The following is a 23,180-nucleotide window of genomic DNA, read 5'->3' as shown; positions in this document are numbered from 1 at the left end:
GTTACTAGGTGAAGCTGAGTAACGCTGAGGTTAGGTGCAGCTGAGTAACGCTGAGGTTACTAGGTGCAGCTGAGTAACGCTGAGGTTAGGTGCAGCTGAGTAACGCTGAGGTTACTAGGTGCAGCTGAGTAACGCTGAGGTTGCTAGGTGCAGATACACATAACTAAGATTGCTGGATTAGGCTAGACTTGGGCAAGAGAGACTAAGTTCCGGGCAGGCGGAGGTAGAGGGGAGCCTGGGTACTAGCACAAGAACTAACTGGGAAGCGTTACTGGGCACTGAGCGCGGTTGGGCACTTAGCGCGGCCGGGCACTTAGCGCGGCCGGGCACGGGCAAGCCCCACCCGTCGCTCGAGGGTAGAGAAGCACAAACTGCCCCAATTCAAGGGTATGACACAACAGAACGCGTTCGATTTTTCGTGGAGTTTTGAATTGGTTGGGAGGAAAGCCGCAGGTGGCGCCGGCGGCGGTGGTGGTGGTAGGCGTTAGTGAAAGTGTTGACCAGAAAGAACAGTGCGCATGCGCGTTCACAGGCCAGTATATAGTGTAGTCGAGGTGGCCCCCGCGCGGGAGTACGTACAACCGGCCGCACCCACAATAATGGCGCGTGCTTTGCTTCTATGGGTCGCGATGGCTGCTGCCGCCACTGGTGAGTGTGTTATTGTGACCTCTGCTGACCCCCCATAGTGACCTGACGTGCGGGGAGGTCAGTGTCAGGTCTCTCCTGCCCTTCTCCATGCGTCTGACCTCCTGACCGCACCTCTCTTGCCCCTCTTTCCCCACTGTCAAATGCCCCGATTCAACAAGGACTACAAGGGGTCGAGGTGTCACTAGGGGAGGTAATGTCCCCCCCCCTCTTCCCATCACGTATTGGCCCTTCACCTGTGTGTACTGCGCTAAGATAATGTGTTTCAGTGTTTCAGTGTTTCAGTGTCGTTGGGAAATATCAGTGTCGCTAGTCTGAATCTAACTCTCTCTCGCTGTTTAAGGAAGTATCTCTCAATACGTCGTCAGCTGTCACGGGCTGCTTCCTGGGGGTGGAGGCCTGGTCGAGGACCGGGCCGCGGGGACACTAAAAAGCCCCGAAATCATCTCAAGATAACCTCAAGATAACGTCAGAGGTAATATCAATTCATGACCATTATCGACACTAATGGCCATCTTGAGGTTATCTTGAAATGATTTCGGGGCTTTAGTGTCCCCGCGGCCCGGTCCTCGACCAGGCCTCCACCCCCAGGAAGCAGCCCGTGACAGCTGACTAACTCCCAGGTACCTATTTACTGCTAGGTAACAGGGGCATTCAGGGTGAAAGAAACTTTGCCCATTTGTTTCTGCCTCGTGCGGGAATCGAACCCGCCCCACAGAATTACGAGTCCTGCGCGCTATCCACCAGGCCCGAGGCCATGAATACTGTTGATAAATCAATACCAACATTATCATCAGAAAACGTGAAGGATGAATCAGAATCATCAGAAAACGTGAAGGAGGCATCAGAATCATCAGAAAACGTGAAGGATGAATCAGAATCATCAGTTCTGATGCATTGTCAGGATTGTTTAAGTGAGGTGAATACTTCCTCGTTCAATATACTTCGCAAAGTGAATATACCTTATATAGCATAGCAAGTACAGTATACCAATAATAGTGTACTTGATATGCATTTTGTAAACCACATATCTTGTGTACCGAATAGATTGCATTCCGTAGTATACATATCAAGTATAAAACGATACATTGTGTATGTCACACGGAGTATACTAGTATACATATAATTGATAAAGTACAGTCACTTATATTCCAGTTTGGCAGCAGGATGCTGCTTCAGGGAATTTTCCCTATTAAGTCTATTCAATAGCTCGGTCAATAGAGCTTCAGTCTCACACACGCACGTAGGGGTCCCCGGTTCGAGCCTCCTAAAGCCCAGGTGATTGGACTGATATAGACACTTCTTAAATAGTAAGCAACCGGATTCGAACCCGGGTCCTTAGGAATACGACCCCAAAGCGCGTATGTGTGTTGTTTTTCAACACCGAGTTGAACAATATATATTGTTTATATATATATATATATATATATATATATATATATATATATATATATATATATATATATATATATATATATATATATATATATATATATCACTTGTTTTACATATATTGGTTATTAATTAGTCTTTTCGGTCATGTAATACATTCACGTTTTATATAATATTTTAATCAGTGATCATACAGCTGTTGATTGACCTGTTGTGAATCATTCACTCATCGATTAATCAGTCATTCACTTAACAGCCATATTGTCATTCACTAATTGTGGTGTTATTAATTCACCAATCATGCAATCATATTCATTCACTGGCCATACACACATTCATTTATTAGGTTATCTATTTATTTATTAGGTAAATCATAGGTTTACGCACCAAACATAGAATATTCCTTCACCAATCATGGAGGTATTCCTTCACCAATCATGGAGGTATTCCTTCACCAATCATGGAGTTATTCCTTCACCAATCTAGGAGATATTCACGCACCAGTCACAGAGTCTTTAAGTCATGGTTTATGCAGACGATAAGAAAGCTGTGCTCGCTCCATGTCTCAGAGAAAGTAACATCTCACCATTACGAGAAAAAAATGAATAAAAAATGAGTCACGTTATTAGTGAGGTGACAGACACATACATATGTCATGACATGTTGGGGTTGAGGGGGGTTGTTCATACATGTTTAATGATACATAGGCTTGATTGTTTGGTACGTGCTACTGGTGCAATGATACATAGGCTTGATTGTTTGGTACGTGGTACTGGTACAATGATACATAGGCTTGCTTGTTTGGTACGTGGTATTGGTGCAATGATACATAGGCTTGCTTGTTTGGTACGTGGTATTGGTGCAATGATACATAGGCTTGATTGTTGGTACGTGCTAGTGGTGCAATGATACATAGGCTTGCTTGTTGGTACGTGCTACAATGATACATAGGCTTGCTTGTTGGTACGTGGTACAATGATACATAGGCTTGCTTGTTTGGTACGTGGTACTGGCACAATGATACATAGGCTTGCTTGTTTGGTACGTGGTACTGGTACAATGATACATAGGCTTCATTGTTGGTACGTGGTATTGGTGCCATGATACATAGGCTTCATTGTTGGTACGTGGTATTGGTGCCATGATACATAGGCTTCATTGTTGGTACGTGGTATTGGTACAATAATACATAGGCTTGCTTGTTTGGTACGTGCTACTGGTGCAATGATACATAGGCTTGCTTGTTGGTACGTAGTACTGGTACAATGATACATAGGCTTGCTTGTTGGTACGTAGTACTGGTACAATGATACATAGGCTTGCTTGTTGGTACGTGATACTGGTACAATGATACATAGGCTTGCTTGTTTGGTACGTGGTACTGGTGCCATGATACATAGGCTTCATTGTTGGTACGTGGCATTGGTACAATGATACATAGGCTTGCTTGTTTGGTACGTGGTACATGGTCTCATTCATCCTATGCTTGCAACAAAGACTGTTGCTTGTTTAACTGTGTCTACGAGTTTGTCACCAGCAGTCAATGAGACACTTAGGATCTTAACTTACAGAGAAGGAAACAGTCTTACCGTTACATCTGAGTATAATGCAACTTGCAAAGTCACGGGTGTCTGAGCGCAGCAGCGAACCAGCATCACATTGTAATGCAACAATGCCGGTTCATTGTCACTCGAACGAACTGGATATCATGTGAACAATTGTCGTTATATGACATACTTTCTAATATTTTACGTGAAGTGTTGTACTATATACAATGTATATACATATAGTACTATGTATATGTACTATATGTATATATATAGATAGTGCTATATGTATGTGTGTAAATCACGAAGAAATGAACAAGTGATGAACAATGTGACTTTAATTAATTACTTTAAGTAATTAAGAGAGAGAGAGAGAGAGAGAGAGAGAGAGAGAGAGAGAGAGAGAGAGAGAGAGAGAGAGAGAGAGAGAGAGAGAGAGAGAGAGAGAGAGAGAGAGAATATGACACCAGCTGGCGTATCACTACACATCTGCTTGCGTCTGACGCAAGCCCTAGAGCCCCTTTCTACTCATCACACCCATACATTACGCAACTCACAATTATTTGGAGTAGATATATGTTTCACGACATTTTCTTGCGTATTGTGTGTGAGTTTACATCGTCAGACATCAGGAATGGCAAATATACGCATACGTCCACCGGTTGCGTTTTCTCCTTATTTGTGTGGCAAAGTGACATATTTTCCTCATTACATATGCCTGCTGGTCGTAAGAGGAAGGGAAAGTCATATGGCAACCTTGGTCACGCCATCTGTTGCCATATATCGTTTTAAACACGATATAATAAGCATAATACATATATTTTCTTCTTTGTCTTTTACATACCGCCAACTTCTATATCAAAATAAATATCTGTCTGTTAGACTGTTCGTCTGTCCGAGGTTGGAGGGCAGATTCTTAGGGCTAGCTTTACCCAGCTTTTCAACGTGACAGTTGGGTGGTATGTGACTGTCATAGACTAGTTGGGGTCTGCCAAATTGTCTTATTTTAAGAAATATTAGCACCTACAGCAAATCCCTGCGATTTTGATGAATTCTGAAATCGAGAGAGAGAGAGAGAGAGAGAGAGAGAGAGAGAGAGAGAGAGAGAGAGAGAGAGAGAGAGAGAGAGAGAGAGAGAGAGAGAGAGAGAGAGAGAGAGAGAGAGAGAGAGAGAGAGAGACCCGGGCAACGATGGATAACCCCTCAAAGTACTGTTATAAATAAGGAAAAAGAGGACGATAACCCACAATTCCGTCATAAATGAAAGTACGTGAAAACTGAATCTGTCGAAATGATATTCGCCAGCTTGTCACTCATTACTGAAAACACTGACGCATGCATTACGCTACGCACGACTGTAACGCGAGGTGAGGGGGGAGGGGGGGGGGGAAAGTACGCGAATCACCCAGCGTAAAATCTGGCCCCCTAACCAACCCGTAGCGCGCATACGGGCGAAAAGCGACATTACTTTTAAGAGGACGGGTTGGGTTGGGCACACACGGAACCCAGCACAGAATTTTAGCCTACCGATACACCTCCATTGTTATACAATTACGACACAGCCTGACAAACTGTATGATGTATGAATGGCGTGTAAAACTATGAGTGTTTGATGTATGAATGGCATGTAAAACTATGATTGTATGATGTATGAATGGCGTGTAAAACTATGAGTGTATGATGTGAAACAGCAACAACCGAAGCGTTCATTTTCTGATTGGAAATTGGTTCATTCATTCATGGAACACATGACGGGGTTACATAATATGTCGCTGAAGTGTTTCAAGCGAAGGTCAGACGTGAGTGATTATTGGTATAAATAGGAGATAACTTGCATAGTCTTATTGGCCTTATGTAGTGTCCGGTGTTATATTATTATGGGTGTGAATTCAATTTAGAGGGTATGGTGTGAATTCAATTTAGAGGGTATGGTGTGAATTCACAATCGTGTCTAGGCTACGTGTGTGAGCTAAAAGCTTTCAACATTGGTAGATTTTATTGCGACATTAGGCCAGAACCCTTGATAATTTTTATTGCATTAACGTCAGATTCTCTCTCTCTCTCTCTCTCTCTCTCTCTCTCTCTCTCTCTCTCTCTCTCTCTCTCTCTCTCTCTCTCTCTCTCTCTCACACACACACACACACACACACACACATCGCGTATTGAGTTCAACCCACCATTTTTAAGCTATTGTTGCCCATTATTGTCTGATTATGTAATATTCTGGTATTTTTCTTTCAAGGTTCTTATACCATTTGAAAAATATTAAATCTATGTATTAAATTGCCTCTCATTCTTCGCCCTAAAGCCAGACAATGCCACAATACGTAGCTGAAAACCAATAACCCATGGGGTGAGAATAGCTTGAGCTACCTCATCCCTTTGTGTGTATTTTACCTCAATAAACTTATTTCAATTCAATAACCCAACCAACATGTGAAATGAAAGTGAGGATGTTTTGATTTGCACCTTTATCAAAGATGCGTATCTGAGGTGACCCCAAGATGCTGGTTCCATACCGCCAGAGATTGTCTCGACTCTTTATCAAGTCGTGACATAGCATAAGTGGTAGTGGGAGTTAATATTAGGCCTTATATTGACTCACTCTCCCATGCCACTCTTGGTAAGTCACGATTTGATAAGAAGAAATGCCCTTATCTTCACGTATATGGGGGGGTTGGATTATTAATATATTTCTATGTTCTGATATCAACCTAGACGTTGTTGTTGTTAAAGATTCGCTACCTGGAACAAAAAGTTCCAAGCAACACGGGCTATGGTGAGCCCGTAGTAACTTAGACGCTCAGGGTTGAGCCCCCTTTCCAATTTTCTTTATCATTTCTCAAATACATGTATGGTGACAAAAATGTGCTCGATATTCCAAAATTGAATATACTTATGAATTACACGGAGTGGGAAATTTTTCTCGATTTGAAACTCTAAGGTATTCTTCAATGAAATCTAGCGAAGAAAATTTACGGCACGTGTTTGCTTTTCCGAGGTCTTTAGCTAAAGACTGAGATCGATTAACTGCGAGAGGATGTTCACGGGTTTGTCTGTCTGTACAGATGGATTTTTCCAGAGACGACGTACGTGACGAAACAAATGGAGAGCTTATAAAATAAATTCTGAGCGTATATACACACCAGCAGAGATAATACACCTCTATGTATATTGTATATCAAACTGCTGATCAACTGAACTAATGATAAACAACTGAACCAATGACATTTGATACTCTTTAACAACAAAGTCTTCAAACAAAATGGTATATGAACTTGGAATCTCTTAAAGCGTACACAGCTTGTCAGTTTTCGCGTAAAGATCACTTTCTAAACCCATGTTGAAATCTCCCTCCAGCCGTCCCCCACCAGCTTGACGCCTGTGGTGGATACCTGTGGTGGATACCTGTGTTGCTAACACCTAGCACCACTTCTACACCCATGGAGCACTGTGTACATAATTACATACTGCTGGTGAAGTACACCTTAGTGTGCTTGGGGCGATACTTGACATACTAAATCAGATAAATTAGAAAAAATTATTATAATTATGGAAAAAAATGTCAAGGCATTCATTTATCCAGGAAAATATTAGACAAATTATTAAATTTGTGTCTGTAATGATTTATGATTTCAGGCATAATGCTAAAGTACTTAATGTTTGCTTAAGTTAACATTTACAGAACTTGCCAATTGAAAGTAATTAATTAATTAATTAATTACTGATAAAAATATCAACAAATGCTCAGTGTATATTTAAATCAGAATACATCTCAATCAATGACATGTTATTTATACATTTTGTTTAGCCTAAGTCCTAGCTTTAGATCACTTTATATATATATATATATATATATATATATATATATATATATATATATATATATATATATATATATATATATATATATATATATATATATATATTATTAAATATGACCGAAAAAGTAAGATTAATAATTCTAACACGAATTTTCTCAATCTTTCGTACATTTCTTTTCACTGTTGGTGGTAATTCAAAAATCAATTCTCCAAAATTCATTTTTATTTCTAGTCTGACGCGACACTTGAGCGCGATTCGTAAAACTTATTACATTTTCAAAGACTTTAGTTTACATATACACAACTGAATAGAACTTACACATCTCCGATTTTGTTTATATCTACATTTGAGTGAGGTGGATGGGGTGAGGTGGTATTTAATAAGGTATTAATTTCATCAACACAAGACAGAACACGAAACAATGGGTATTGAATAGAAGTGATTGTAGAAAGCCTATTGGTCCATATTTCTTGATGCTTCTATATTGGAGCGGAGTCTTGAGATGGGTAGAATATAGTTGTGAACTATATATATATTAATAGTTAGAGGGATAGAAGCCCTAAATCAAAAGATAGTAAATACAGAATATGCGGTCATATTCAATGAGACATGTTTAAAAGAAAACCTGCTGCCAGTATACACCAGTATATATATATATTGTCATGTGTGTAATTATGTATATACCGAAAACATGAATGGTTATTTTTCATTCATGTATGACTACACATTCACCTAATTTCTCGTCCTGATAACAGCCATACAGATACGAATCCAGTTTTCTATCGAATGCCTTGCGCAAATTTGCAGCAATTTGACACACACACACACACACACACACACACACACACACACACACACACACACACACACACATATTGGCATGCAAGTTACCTTACCTGTAGATTTATTTTACATATAAATTCAGGTGACTGGTAGCCACACTTTCACCTTGGGAACATCACGCTAACACAACAGGAAGATTCACATGATGCCACGCATGCCGATCCTCAGATGTTGATCTTGTCCATCATAACAAAAATAAAAACTGAAGCAAAGGCATCTAAAAATACACACACCACACACAGAGATCACAATAACTTGATACATCAAATGAACAAATTTGAACAGGGTACAAATCCTGTCGTAGCTCAGTCGATTAAGACAGTGTCTGGGATGCTCCCGGACGCAGGTTCGAATCCTCGTCACGGCCCTTGTGGATTTGTTCATCTAAAAATACCTTCCAGGTTGTATATTTAAGTATTTTGTTATATAGAGCTTCCTTGAGTATGCTGAATATGTTGAGTTAAGGCATTGTTGGAGATTATTTTTAAGAAAAATTGAGTATGCTAAGAATATGTTGAATAATATATTGGAGAATGTGATAAAGCATATGTTGTATAGTTCCTTGAAGTGTAAGAAGGAAAGGAATATTAACTCATATCAAAGAGACACGAAGAAAAAAAAAAAAAAAAAAAAAAAAAAAAAAAAAACTCCATGAACTGAGTGGATGAAGTCGTTGAAAGACAAGTAAACAAGCAAAAAATCGACATAATTACTGGGGGGGGGGGGAGACGTGGGAGCAGAAAACAAATAAAATATAACAAAGAGAGACTGAAAGAGAGAGAGTATTACGCAGTGAAAGTATCTTTATTGCAACTACACATCACAATAATCTGTAGGAAGAATATCAAGCGTGCATATTCTCACACACACACACACACACACACACACACACACACATACATACACACATACAGCCTTAGGGAGCCTCGTAGCCTGGTGGATAGCGCGCAGGACTCGTAATTCTGTGGCGCGGGTTCGATTCCCGCACGAGGCAGAAACAAATGGGCAAAGTTTCTTTCACCCTAAGTGCCCCTGTTACCTAGCAGTAAATAGGTACCTGGGAGTTAGTCAGCTGTCACGGGCTGCTTCCTGGTGTGTGTGTGTGTGTGTGTGTGTGTGTGTGTGTGTGTGTGTGTGTGTGTGTGTGGGAGAGAGAGAAAAAAAAAAAAAAAAAAAAAAAAAAAAAAAAGTAGTTAGTAAACAGGTGATTGACAGTTGAGAGGCGGGCCGAAAGAGCAAAGCTCAACCCCCGCAAAAACACAACTAGTAAACACACACACACACACACACACACACACACACACACACACACACACACACACACACACACACACAATAGGCTCCTGAGATAGAGCCCAATAGGCTCAGGAACCTGTACACCAGTTGGTTGACAGTTAAAAGGCGGGACCAAAGAGCCAGAGCTCAACCCCCGCAAGCACAAATAGGTGAGTATACACACACACACACACACACACACACACACACACACACACACACACACACACACACACACACACACACACACACACACACACACACACTACTAAATCAAGTACACTACTAATACAATTCCACATGGCAATGTCTGGGCTTGATGATGCATGCCAAAACTGACCAGAAAGTTGTGAAACTTTCAATAATAAAACTTTAAAATATTAAAGTTTGGAGCGGTGAAACAATACAGTTTGCATGAACGCTTGAGTAGTGTAACTTTGCATCGTAAAACGTCCGAAAGGCAAAGTATTAAATTTGAAATGATTTTAAATGACTTAAACTTCTGACCGCTTATACTTTTAAATATGCTTTCGAGAAGTCAATTTTTCATTTCGCTACTTTCAAAACTTGCAACTTCCGGTAACTTGAGATACTCAGTTGCTTAAATTCAGAGTAGCGAAACATTTGACTGTCTAAACTGTACATGAATGACGAATTATAGGTCTGAAATATTCCAACACTTAAGACTTTTAAGTGGCGAAATTTTTTTAAGTGGAAAATCTTTTGTGTATAGACACTTTAGGATATAAATATGTTAAATCCAAATACAGGTTTTCCCCACTTGTACATAGATCTTCTATATTTCGTTTATACTCGTTATTGTCGGTAATTATGTGTTATTTCTCTTAAGAAAGCAATTCGCCCTGAATTGTTATCTATATTGTCTTACCGACCAATCTTTACTTCAGTGATAGTATTGTCTTACCAATTGTCTTACCACAATCGACTTGAGAATGGTCCAGGACGGACCGAAACGTCGTCGTCCCTTCACCTTCTAGTGTGTGGTCTGGTCAACATTGTCTTACCAACCAATCTTTACTTCAGGGATTGTAATGTATTACCAACCAATCCTTACCTCAGTGATTGTATTGTCTTACCATCAAATTTACATTTACAAATCAAGTATTATTTTACGCTAAATGTGTTTGTGCTACTTGTTCAAAGACAGCAAAATGTCTTTAAAGTTACCCGATAGCTAGACAAAGAAATATTATTGCGGAGTTAAACATTCAGACAAACACCACAGGAATAATTGAAGAAATGGTCAGAAATATATAAGCAAACTTAAGAATATTTCAAATGTTAATAAGGAGAGAGAGAGAGAGAGAGAGAGAGAGAGAGAGAGAGAGAGAGAGAGAGAGAGAGAGAGAGAGAGAGAGAGAGAGAGAGAGAGAGAGAGAGAGAGAGAGAGAGAGAGAGAGAGGGAGGGAGAGAGACAAGAGAGAGAGAGAGAGAGAGAGAGAGAGAGAGAGAGAGAGAGAGAGAGAGAGAGAGAGAGAGAGAGAGAGAGAGAGAGAGAGAGAGAGAGAGAGAGAGACAGAGACAGAGACAGAGAGAGAGAGCCAGCCTGGCGGACGCCAGCGTGGAGGTAACTATCAGTAAAGATAGTACCCTGAGGGCTTCACACGGCCGGCTGGCTGGCTGGCTGGCTGGTACCTGACTAACTTCCACTTTCCCTTGTGTCCTCACCCGAACCCTCAACTCTCACTGCTGGCAACAGCACAGGGAGGCTGAGGTAGAGGTCCAGAGGAAGTTCGAGCGGCTGAGATTAGCAAACGTCATGTAAACAATTGGGAAGTAACTAAAGAACGTACACTGACCTGTACAAGCCATTCTAAGCCTCCATCAGTCTCGGGAGACTATGGGGTTGTCGGTCTGGAGTGGCTTTTCCAGGGCGCAAAGCCAGGGTAGGTTGATATGGGGGAGAAGCTGTCACCCATGCAGCAGGTCTCCACGGCGCCGAAAGTCTCTACAGGAAAGGCAAACGCCTATACGATTGGTTCCAGCGTTGTCGAAGGAACTGTCAGAACGAGGCTGAAGGCAACAACGAATTGCCCCTAGGAGTTCCAGCTCCAGATAACATAGTATATATATATATATATATATATATATATATATATATATATATATATATATATATATATATATGCTAAGCTTAGGATTTTTTCGTCGTGTGCCATTAACAAAACGAATAGTATATAACGTAAACACTGCTGACTGCAAAAGTCCATTTTTGTACTATCAATTATTATCAGAAAACTGTAGATAGTACTATAAAGAACTATCATTCTAGGAGGATAGGTTGACGTTGTCCTCCTTTCCTATTAAATTTCTCTTCCGGTTATTGGACAAAATATGTTTTCTATATGTTCTTCCCAAGAACGACATTACCTTCTCAACCTCAACTATACCATATTCAACACCCCCCCCCCCCACAGTTAATCCCTACTCATCTCTCCCTCCCTCACTCTTCTCTCCTCACAGTGAGAGGTTTGGAGGGCCCAGGACACCCCAGGGACAAGAGGCAGCTGACTAATTCTTTCGACCTGCCCTACACCACGGAGGAGATGTGTGTCAACAGGGCCAATGAGGAATTCTTCAGGCTTCCGGACTTCAACGACTGTCGGGATGTGTTCAGGTGAGTGGTGGAGGCGAGGGGGCGTTGAGTGGAATTATAATGTGAGTGGGTAAGAGTTTATTATTATTAACATCTTTATTGACAAAATTAATTACAATTTTGCCTAATCTGAGGATTTTGATAGTCTTATTAAAGTGAGGATAATGCTGGTATTCACTGTCACGCAGAACAATAGGTCTAAACTGTAGGCTGAAGAGGATAAAATGAGAGAGATGAGAAACAAAGGGGAAAAGGGGGAGAGAAGGGAGGTGCTGCTAGAAATATATAGATAAGTCCGTCACTTCAGATAAATGCAAGGTAATGTGAATCGTGGAAGGAGCAAGAAGACCCATAATATGTCATACTCCTATATGGAAAATATGAACACTCCTACTCAAGCTATAGAGGCAGATTGGTTCATTCTGCTTTCTAAACTGAGTAAGGGAATACCTCCGAGAAAGAAAACAGAGGGTGGCGTTTGACAAGTTACCCAAAACGACATAGGCAACTAACTCACGATAGTATCTACAAGGATCCCTTCTATTCCTCGTAGTAGTAGTAGGCATCCATCAGTCTCAGGAGACTATGGAGTTGCACTCTGGTTGTCGGTCTGGAGTGGCCTCTCCAGGGCGCAAAGCCAGGGTAGGTTGATATGGGGGAGAAGCTGTTACCCATGCAGCAGGTCCCCCCCCCCCTCCTCTCCACGGCGCTGAAAGTCTCCAATGGAAAGGCATACGTCAATACCATTGGTTCAATACATCGTTGATGTATTCCTCGTATACATCAACGATTTGGCAGAAGAAATAGTTTCCTTCATATCAGTTTTTGTAGATAATGTCAAAATAATGAGGAGATTCAGACGAGGAGAAATAAGTAGAATACAAAATTATTTAGATAATCCAAAGGTGATGTAAACAAATTATATTGGACTTTACCCCAGACAGGTATAGTTATATGGAGAGTACAGGGAGTGAGGAGGCCCAAGCAGTAGTAGAGAATGAAGAGAGATAACTTCCAGAAGTTTACGGGCTCACCATAGCCCGTGCTACATGGACACTTCGTTCTGAGTAGCTAAATCTACAGTTTAGACCTATTGTCTTATGTATGACCCTCTGTCCTGCGTGACAGTGAATACTAGCATTAACTTCAATTTAATAAGACTATCAAAATCCTCAGATTAGGCAAAATTGTAATTAATTTTGTCAATAAAGATGTTAATAATAATAATAAGCTAAATCTAAAACAACAACAACAACAGCTTCCAGAATGAGAGGAGCAGCTCTAGGGAGTAGAATTAACCCCCAAATGTAACTCCCATGACACAAAAAAAAAAACATTTATTTCGCAGGCGAAAGAAAACTCGAAAATATTTTGATAGCTTTCAATTAGTGGAAAAAATTCGCCTTCAGGGTACTGAGTACATCTTTTTTGAGTCCCACTTGTGTACACAACCACAACATGGAGCCAACTCCTTAAGAAACATAAAATTATGACAGAAAACACCAACATAAATGCAAGAAAAAACAGTTCTCTCTGCCCTAGATTCCTCTATGTTTTACCCTTCCCTTAACTCCTCAGTCCCAGGCTCCTCTACCCTTTACCTCTCCCATAACTCTTCTATTCCAGGCTCCTCTACCCTTTACCTCTCCCTTAACTCTTCTATCCCAGGCTCCTCTCTACATAACCTTCCCATCAACTCCTGTCCTGACATTTTTCCCCTAATCAACTCTTAATTATTATTATTATTATTATTATTATTATTATTATTATTATTATTATTATTATTATTATTATTATTATTATTATTATCCTTATCCTTATCCAGACCCCTTCCAAGTGCTATATAGTCGTAATGGCTTAGCACTTTCTCCTGATAATTCCTTCCTTGTGCAGACGAGGAGTCACAATAACGAGGCTGAAGTATGTTGACCAGACCACACACTAGAAGGTGAAGGGACGACGACGTTTCGGTCCGTCCTAGACCATTCTCAAATCGATTTGTGAGAATGGTCCATGACGGACCGAAACGTCGTCGTCCCTTCACCTTCTAGTGTGTGGTCTGGTCAACAATTCCTTCCTTTCCCTTTGAGATCATCACAAAGATGATTGATTGATAAAGATTAAGCCACCCAAAAGGTGGCACAGGCATGAATAGCCCGTAATTGGTGGCCCTTTTGAGCCATTACCAGTATCAATAGATGATACTGGAGATCTGTGGAGGTGTGACTGCACCCTGCGTGACGGGAGATGTCTCCCGTGATCATCACAAGATTGATTGACTGATAAAGATTAAGCCACCCAAGAGGTGGCACGGGCATGAATATCCCGTAAGTGGTACAATTTTTTTTTTTTCTCAGTATTCTGAGGTTGCATCAAGCTGTTATCGCGGGGGAGGATACTGCTTCACAGTCTTTATGAGGGTGTCCAGCTGCTGGACACCTTTGTTGACCAGGAGAGTGGCTGTGTTGATGGCTTCAGGATCATCACAATTGATTGATTGATAAAGATTAAGCCACCCAAAAGGTGGCACGGGCATGAATAGCCCGTAAGTGGTGGCCCTTTTGGGCCATTACCAGTATCAATAGATGATACTGGAGATCTGTGGAGGTGCGACTGCACCCTGCGTGACGGGAGATGTCTCCCGTCGTGATCATCACAAACTTGGTTTGATCTTATATAACCTCACTGAGACCTCATCTTCATCCCTCCTGATTCCAAACCTGACACACATCTGTTGTGGTGCCTCAGGTGTGACAGGAGCGGGGTGAGCGGACCTCTTCGTCTTGCGGCTCTGCGATGTCCGACGGGACTGGCCTTCGACGTGGACCGTCAAGTGTGCGACTGGAGGAGACGCGTCAAAAACTGCGACAAACTTGAAAGTGAGTATCTCTGGCGTTTGGTGTTCCGGTCTGGGGCCAGATTCACGAAGCAGTTTCGCAAGTACTTACGGACGTGTACATCTTTTTTCAATCTTTGACGGCTTTGGTTATATTTATTAAACAGTTTACAAGCATGAAAACTTGCCAATTAACTGTTGTTGTTGTTATAAACAGTCTCTTGGTGCTTCGGAGCTCATTAATAGTTTAATAATTGTAAACAAAGCCGGCAAAGATTGAGAAATGATGGGCAGATTCGTAAGTGCTTCCCTAACTGCTTCGTGAATCTGGCCCCTAGTCGTATCACTGGCGACTGTTGCTCCCTATTAGTCTAAGAGTGCGATTCCGTTGCGTCTGTTGCTCCTGTCTAGACTTAACAGTAAGTACCCCTGGCATCTGTGGCTCTGGTCATGCTTCGACTCAGTAAGTGATGCTGTTCCTGCGAGAGAGAGAGAGAGAGAGAAGATTAAGCCACCCAAAAGGTGGCACGGGCATGAATAGCCCGTAAGTGGTGACCCTTTTGAGCCATTTCCAGTATCTATAGATGATACTGGAGATCTGTGGAGGTGCGACTGCACCCTGCGTGACGGGAGATGTCTCCCCCGTGCTGTTCCTGTATAACTCTACACATTAAGTTGTTACCTCGGCACGAACGCAAAGTTTCTTTCACCCTGAATGCCCCTGTTACCTAGCAGTAAATAGGTACCTGGGTGTTAGTCAGCTGTCACAAGATGCTTCCTGGGGGTGGAGGCCTGGTCAAGGACCGGGCCGCGGGGACACTAAAGCCCCGAAATCAACTCAAGATAACCTCAAGATAACCCTCACTACGAGCAAGGAACAACGGGTTGTAAAGGCAAATTATAACTATAACAAATAATCATGAAAAGTTGTGGAATTTAATGTTGTAAATCTGAGAGGAATAACTGTCCTTAACAGTAAAACATTCACTAATAATTGGAACTATTATGATAACTTAGTAAAACTTCAGTGGTAACACAATAGGAATTATTAAGCAGTTGGAATGAGAATATGACAAGCGGGAAATTGAGACGTGATTGGTAGCTTGATTGCGAAAATTAGTACGATTACGAATTACGATTATGAATCCCGAGCGCTGCCTACTTAGCCACCAAGCGTTTTATTATTTGTATTATTTGTGTTGCGTCATCAGCCTCAGTTGTAAAGTGTTAACATAGTGCATTACCATTATATATATATATATATATATATATATATATATATATATATATATATATATATATATATATATTATATATATATATTATATATATATATATATATATATATATATATATATATATATATATATATATATATATATATATATATATAAAGTTATATATATATATATATATATATTAGGAAATATTGCCTCTACAAACATAGACTTAGGTTCACTTTCAGCTGTAGGAGAAATGTCAATAATTCAACGTGGATGACTATCTGTTATTAGAAGACAAAACTGTCAGATGTTTTCATTGTTTATACATTTAAATTTATAGACTTACTCACATACATCTCATATAGAATTGTCAATACAATTTTTGTCATTGTATCAGTTTGCTTGTTAGGTCCAAGAATACTTAAGTCTGTTTCAGTGTTATAATATGTATTGAAGGGAAGATACGTATGATGTTTATTTGAGAATTTGTGAAGTGGTGTATTAAGCAAGAGTGTTTACACTCCCACTCTTGTGCAACACCCTCAGGGAGTAAGAAGTTGCAAGAGAGATCAGTGGATGGAAAGGTGCAAAGGAAGCGGGATTGGTGGACGTATGAGAAAGGTGGAATTTCATAAGGGAGAGAAGAAGCAGGTGGAGGGAGGAAGCAAGGCTGAAATTAGAGGAATGGATGGAATAGATAAAGAAAAATATGAGTAACGATATAGAGGAGTGGTCAATTCTGCAAGAAAGGAAGGGGGGGGGTAACGTGTGTAAGGGATAGAGAATAGGGTAGGACTAAGGAAAGGTAAAACGTTGGTTGCCCATAAGGTAGTCGCGTAGACAGTATTAAGGGCCGTGACGAGGATTCGAACCTGCGTCCGGGAGCATCCCAGATGATGCTCCCGTCTGTAACTTATCTTAAGCACTTAACTTATGTAATTTATCTCCCTGTACCCTGTACTAATCGTCTGGGATGCTCCCGGACGCAGGTTCGAATCCTCGTCACGGCTCTTGTGGATTTGTACAGTACTAAGCTTAATGTTTTTTGCTATGATGATCTATTTATTTAACGAAGATCCTATGGAAAAAATGGGTGTAAATATATGAAAGATCTAGTACTGAATACAACACTGTCAGTCCTGGCACATGTAATGCAATTTCCCCTTAACTCACTGGATTAATTTCAGACTCAAACTTTGCCAGAAATTTTCACATGGCTCTAAGAAAATACTTTTTTTTTTTTTTTTTTTTTTTGAGATATATAGAAGAGTTGTTACATTCTTGTACAGCCACTAGTACGCGTAGGGTTTCGGGCAAGTCCTTAATCCTATGGTCCCTGGAATACGATCCCCTGCCGCGAAGAATCGTTTTTTCATCCAAGTACACATTTTACTGTTGCGTTAAACAGAGGCTACAGTTAAGGAATTGCGCCCAGTAAATCCTCCCCGGCCAGGATACGAACCCATGACATAGCGCTCGCGGAACGCCAGGTGAGTGTCTTACCACTACACCACGGAGACTTCTTAAGAATGAATGAATTATGGACATAATGCTGCTGTAGGTTACATCATAGAATTAAAAAACTAAAGAGGTAATCGGGAAAATTCTCAGTACTTTAAGTTAATTGGAAAAAGATGTTTTCAAGATGTCTTGTAAATGAAACAAAAAAGTATGAATTCCCATCAGGAGTATCTAAAAAAAAAATATACAGACCAAAAGAATAATTTGAAATATTATTTACATGTAGCCATTTGTCTTCAAGCAAGTATAGTTTGCAGGCGATGAGTCACAATAACGTGGCTGAAGTATGTTGACCAGACCACACACTAGAAATTGAAGGGACGACGACGTTTCGGTCCGTCCTGGACCATTCTCAATCGACTTGAGAATGGTCCAGGACGGACCGAAACGTCGTCGTCCCTTCAATTTCTAGTGTGTGGTCTGGTCAACAAGTATAGTTTGATTGTTTTAGTATGACTTGTTGATTGTATTATAATTTGCTATGACTTATAATCATTTCCAAACGAGCAATATATTATTATTATTATTACTAGTATTATCATCTAAATTAGTATTATTACTTGTATTATCATCAAAACTATCATCATAATTTGCCATGACATCCATTATGCCTTATCGATGTCTACTAATTTATAATATCTATCACATCAACCATCCATAAAACATCTTCTCTTAGTCCATTATAATCCCTTTTATGACGTCACAAGCAATCATTCAATTCGCACTTCTCTCCCTCTCCCTCAACACTTGCCTACCCCTCAAGAGCCACTCAAGGCCAAGCCGCTGCTCAACACGGAGGAGCCCCTCTGCCCTGAGGGTCAGCTAGCCTGCGGGGATGGCGTCTGCCTCTCCCAAACGCTCTTCTGCGACGGGAACTTCGACTGCGAAGACCAGTCTGACGAGAACGCATGCAGTGAGTGTCTCCCCCCACCTATATGTTGTTTAAGATTCGCTACTTGGAACAAACAGTTACAAGTAGCACGGGCTATGGTGATCCCGTTGTGGACTTACCTGGCACAGGAGTGGGGCTGTTACGTGTTTGACCACTGAATCGTTAGAGAGCGTGGTTCCTTCTGGTTATTATGTTAATAAGATTTTTGTTGACTATTTGGATGACTGCTTTTAACATTTGAGTGTGATGAGAGCCTGATTAGGTACGCGGTATTGAAAGATGTGTGTACGCTCACTTATCAATATTTCTAGGTCAAGAGCCAGCTTCTGGGACCCAATTATGAAATTAGTCTCAACAAGGTAACAAGGGGGTGACCCCCAGGAAGCTGATTCGATCCCGCCGTTCTGCTCCAAAGATTTTATCATAAATACATCACGTTATTGTGGATTTATCTGGTATACTCTCAACAGCCTCTCTGTGTTGATGATTAATTTTACATTGAAGAAGTGCTTCCTTACATTCCAATGTCTCGTATGATCTAGTTTTCATCTACGACTACTCATCCTCCAACTGCTAATGTTGAATATTTTGAGCATGTCAGAGTGTGTATGTGTGTGTGAATGAGTGAGTGTGTGTGTGTACTCACCTATGTGTGCTTGCGGGGGTTGAGCTTTGTCTCTTTGGTCCTGAAGTGTGTGTGTGTGTGTGTGTGTGTGTGTGTATGTGTATGTGTGTGTGTGTGTGTGTGTGTGTGTGTGTGTGTGTGTGTGTGTGTGTGTGTGTGTGTGTGTGTGTGTGTGTGTGTGTGTGTGTGTCCGCGTGCGCATATTCCTTTTGGTTTCGGATTCACTGGTAAAAGAATAGACGGATTTATAATTATCTGCTGAGTATAATACATCCTGAGTGGCCTGGCTGCTGTTTTCTCGAGTAGTGAATGACTTATGAGTAAACAAATCAGCAAAAAACTATCTGTAAATATCTTATTAATTTCCTAATGTTGATATCCGCGTGTTTCTCCTCATGAGTAATGTGTCGTCGACTGCTGTATCAGCTATGTATTAAATATTGTATTTGTCGTCGTGAGCCCGGAGTGACCCAGCCCGTACTGGCACCTTGTGATGGAACATTAACTCATCTCTATCCCTCAGGTGTGAATGAGGACCCAAACCGTGCACCTGAGTGCGACAAGCAGCAGTGTGTTTTACCAGACTGTTTTTGTTCGTCGGATGGCACGCGAATCCCTGGCAACTTGGAGCCCACACAGACGCCACAGATGATCACCATTACCTTCTCGGGCGCCGTCAATATCGACAACGTTGATCTCTATCAGGATCTCTTCAACGACGACCGCAAGAATGCCAACGGGTGCCAGGTGAAGGGTACCTTTTTCGTTTCCCACAGATACACCAATTACTCGGCCGTGCAGGAGCTGCACCGTAAGGGCCACGAGATAGCCGTGTTCTCCATCAGTAACCGCGAGGACCCCAACTACTGGACCTACGGCACTTACGACGACTGGCTCACCGAAATGGCTGGCGCGAGACTAATCATCGAGAGGTTCGCCAACATCACCGACAACTCTATCATCGGTCTCCGCGCGCCCTACCTGAGGGTCGGCGGTAACACACAGTTCGAGATGATGACGGATCAGCTCTTCATCTACGACGCATCGATCACAGTCTCGCTGAATCGCGTTCCCCTATGGCCCTATACCATGTACTTCCGCATGCCTCATAAGTGCCACGGCAACGCCCAGAACTGCCCTTCCAGGTCCCATCCCGTCTGGGAGATGGTCATGAATGAACTGGATCGCAGAGACGATCCCCTCTTTGACGAGAAACTCCCCGGCTGCCACTTCGTCAGCTCGTGCACAAACATTCTTACCGGAGAACAATTTGCTCATTTCCTGGAGCACAATTTCCAGCGCCATTACAACACCAACCGCGCGCCTCTGGGCCTGCACTTCCACGCTGCCTGGCTGGAAAGCAACAAGGAATTCAAGAAGGTACTAATTAAATTTATCAACGAGAAGACTGCTCAGAATGACGTGTATTTCGTGACCATGTTGCAGGTGATCCAGTGGATGCAGAGTCCCACCGAAGTCACCGGTATCAAGGACTTCGAGGAGTGGAAGGATAAATGTGACGTGAAGGGTCTGCCTTACTGCTCGCTGCCCAACACGTGTAACCTTAAGAGCAGAGAGCTTCGAGGAGACAGCAATAACCTCTTCACCTGTATGGATTGCCCCCGAAGCTACCCCTGGCTCCTCGACCCCACTGGGGATGGTCTCGATCTTGTTTAACAGCCCGTCCTCCAGAGACCAAAAGTCCATTCCATACACCCGCCAAACCCCCTGTTTATGAATGAAAAACGGTTTACACACGACTCACAACTGATGACGTTCGAACACTTCCGGAACAAGTGCTTCACTGACGACTTTTGTTCGAACCACAACGCTGTAAATGCTTCACCCACGTACTACAAATACAAATAATCGCCAACAGAACCTAAACACCTAACCTAACCTAACCAGTGTCTAAATATGTACAATATGGTAACATAAAATAATATTATTCTATATTTGAGAAAATTCCTGTTTTAAATGGACGTTAAAATTTATGAATGCGTCTGTGGGGTCGACCTCTGGATGGAATGGACTTAGTCTGAGGACGGGTTGCGTTTAATCAAAGCCTGGTTGAAACCGCACTGGTTGGCTACTCCTCCAAGATGAGGACGAATTCGGTGTTGATGGGCTGTGAAAACCTCGTCTGTGGTACATTTAAAACCTTTCAGTATAGAATCTAGTCCAAATATATACAAACATATATATATAATTTTTTTTAAAAGGCATAACGGCTGACTCCTTCATGGTTTAAATAGTAAAGACCTCAGAAGTCTTTAATGCCACATTCCTCTTCACTTTTACGTCGGTCGTTCATCAGTTGAACATTATAAAGAGTTCAGATTTTTAGTCTTTCAGGCCCAATAGCATACAAAATCCTATTGTCACTGTACTGACACATAAGACAATAATTCCACCTTTCAACACATCCTCAACGTTTCAACCACTTGTTCACTTTCACACTGAATATTATATTATTTCAACCATATATTCTTATATTTGCAAATGGACAAATGTAATGGGATAATATATATCCCATTATATTTGTCCATTTATATAATGACATTTTCATTTTATTTTTTCTGCAACTCACACACACTCACACACTCTCTCTCTCTCTCTCTCTCTCTCTCTCTCTCTCTCTCTCTCTCTCTCTCTCTCTCTCTCTCTCTCTCTCTCTCTCTCTCTCTTTTTTCACGCCTATCTTCTCGCCCTCCCTCGTCACGTGACCAAATAAAAATATTCTTATATTGTTTCATTTCCTACAAAACCAAAAATATTAAGGCATTCCTAGCACTTGTGTCAGACCAAGCTGGATATGTTCTCTGAATATGACCCGGGTACCATGTAAATAATGACAGACGATGAGAACTACTTCGTTTTAGTCACATCTGCCCCCCACCGCACACAACCCAGTGGCTAACCTCTGTAAACATCAGTGGAAATAACTTCTTAATATGGGTAGCAACCACCCCCCCCCCCCCCTTCTCTAACCAGCATTAAAGACTTAGCCTTAACATGTGAGTCAGACTTATATTACCTGCGAGAACACTTCTAAAAGTCTTGCGGGAGCTGAGTAGTAAATACTGCCTTGGGGTTGAGGCTTTTACAAGTACTCAGGTTAGCCCTGACCAAGGAGTGGTGCGAAAAGTGCGCGAGGTTGGCCTTTTCGAGCATCCAGGAGGTTGGTCTAAGGCGTGACTCGAAATGTGCTCTTCGCTGGGGGGTTTCAAGCACCGATTTATCGTGGATTTGTATCTAGGAAAGTAGGTAACATCGTCGACATGCTGAGGGGCGAAAATTTTATTTTCACATTCAAAACTTTTAGAAGTCGTCTCACACATTCTTGTAGGGGAGAAGTTGAACGTCCTACCCTCTCTTGTAGGGCGAAGCTGTCCATCCTACACTCTCTTGTAGGGTGAAGCTGTCCGCTCTACACACTCTTGTAGTGAAAACGCCTATTAATCTGTGCTCTCTAAAATTCATTTGTGGGTGCCTTTGTAATGAATGAAGCCTAATATTACATATTCACAAAATATCAAATATTCGATGACTTTCAAATGCAAAATGCAATGGTCAGTGATCTTTGGCAGTGGGTTTATAAGGCCTATCAACCACGGGAGGGTTATTAAAGCTATCACTGCCCACCAGCAACCATGCTTTACATCTGAATATAATCCAGGACGAAAATAAACTCAGTATATATACATCATGAAATTCAACACGTCTCTCGGTATTTGTAACCCATCGTGTGATTTATAAAACTCTGGTGTCTTGTATTCCGTGGTTTTTAAAACGCAGAATTTTTTTTATTTCGAGCCTTATATATTACAGGAAGTGTAATATGTTATTTCAAGTTAAAGAAGCCTACATATTGTGGTACATAACTGAAAAAACACGTGATAAGTCAGGTGTTATTAGAATACACACATGTCATTTTTT

The 23,180-nt window shown here is 41.4% G+C and overlaps 1 protein-coding gene and 1 long non-coding RNA gene across 2 annotated transcripts in view; one reads left to right on the top strand and one right to left on the bottom strand.

Moving 5' to 3' along the window:
• LOC138354890 (uncharacterized) overlaps positions 1 to 23,180 on the bottom strand; it is a 273,297-nt gene that overhangs the window by 182,960 nt on the left and 67,157 nt on the right. The window lies entirely within an intron of this gene.
• Positions 630 to 21,757, top strand: verm (LDLa and CE4_CDA_like_1 domain-containing protein vermiform). The gene is made up of 6 exons (XM_069309367.1): positions 630 to 648; positions 1,443 to 1,559; positions 12,012 to 12,165; positions 14,893 to 15,023; positions 18,488 to 18,637; positions 19,765 to 21,757. Exons 1-6 carry the CDS (start codon positions 630 to 632, stop codon positions 20,916 to 20,918), a joined length of 1,725 nt encoding a protein of 574 aa, XP_069165468.1. The 3' UTR covers positions 20,919 to 21,757.

This window comes from Procambarus clarkii, chromosome 65 (assembly GCF_040958095.1).
Source record: "Procambarus clarkii isolate CNS0578487 chromosome 65, FALCON_Pclarkii_2.0, whole genome shotgun sequence".
Classification (NCBI taxonomy): Eukaryota; Metazoa; Arthropoda; class Malacostraca; order Decapoda; family Cambaridae; genus Procambarus; species Procambarus clarkii.
This window is presented reverse-complemented; position numbering and strand designations above follow the sequence as displayed.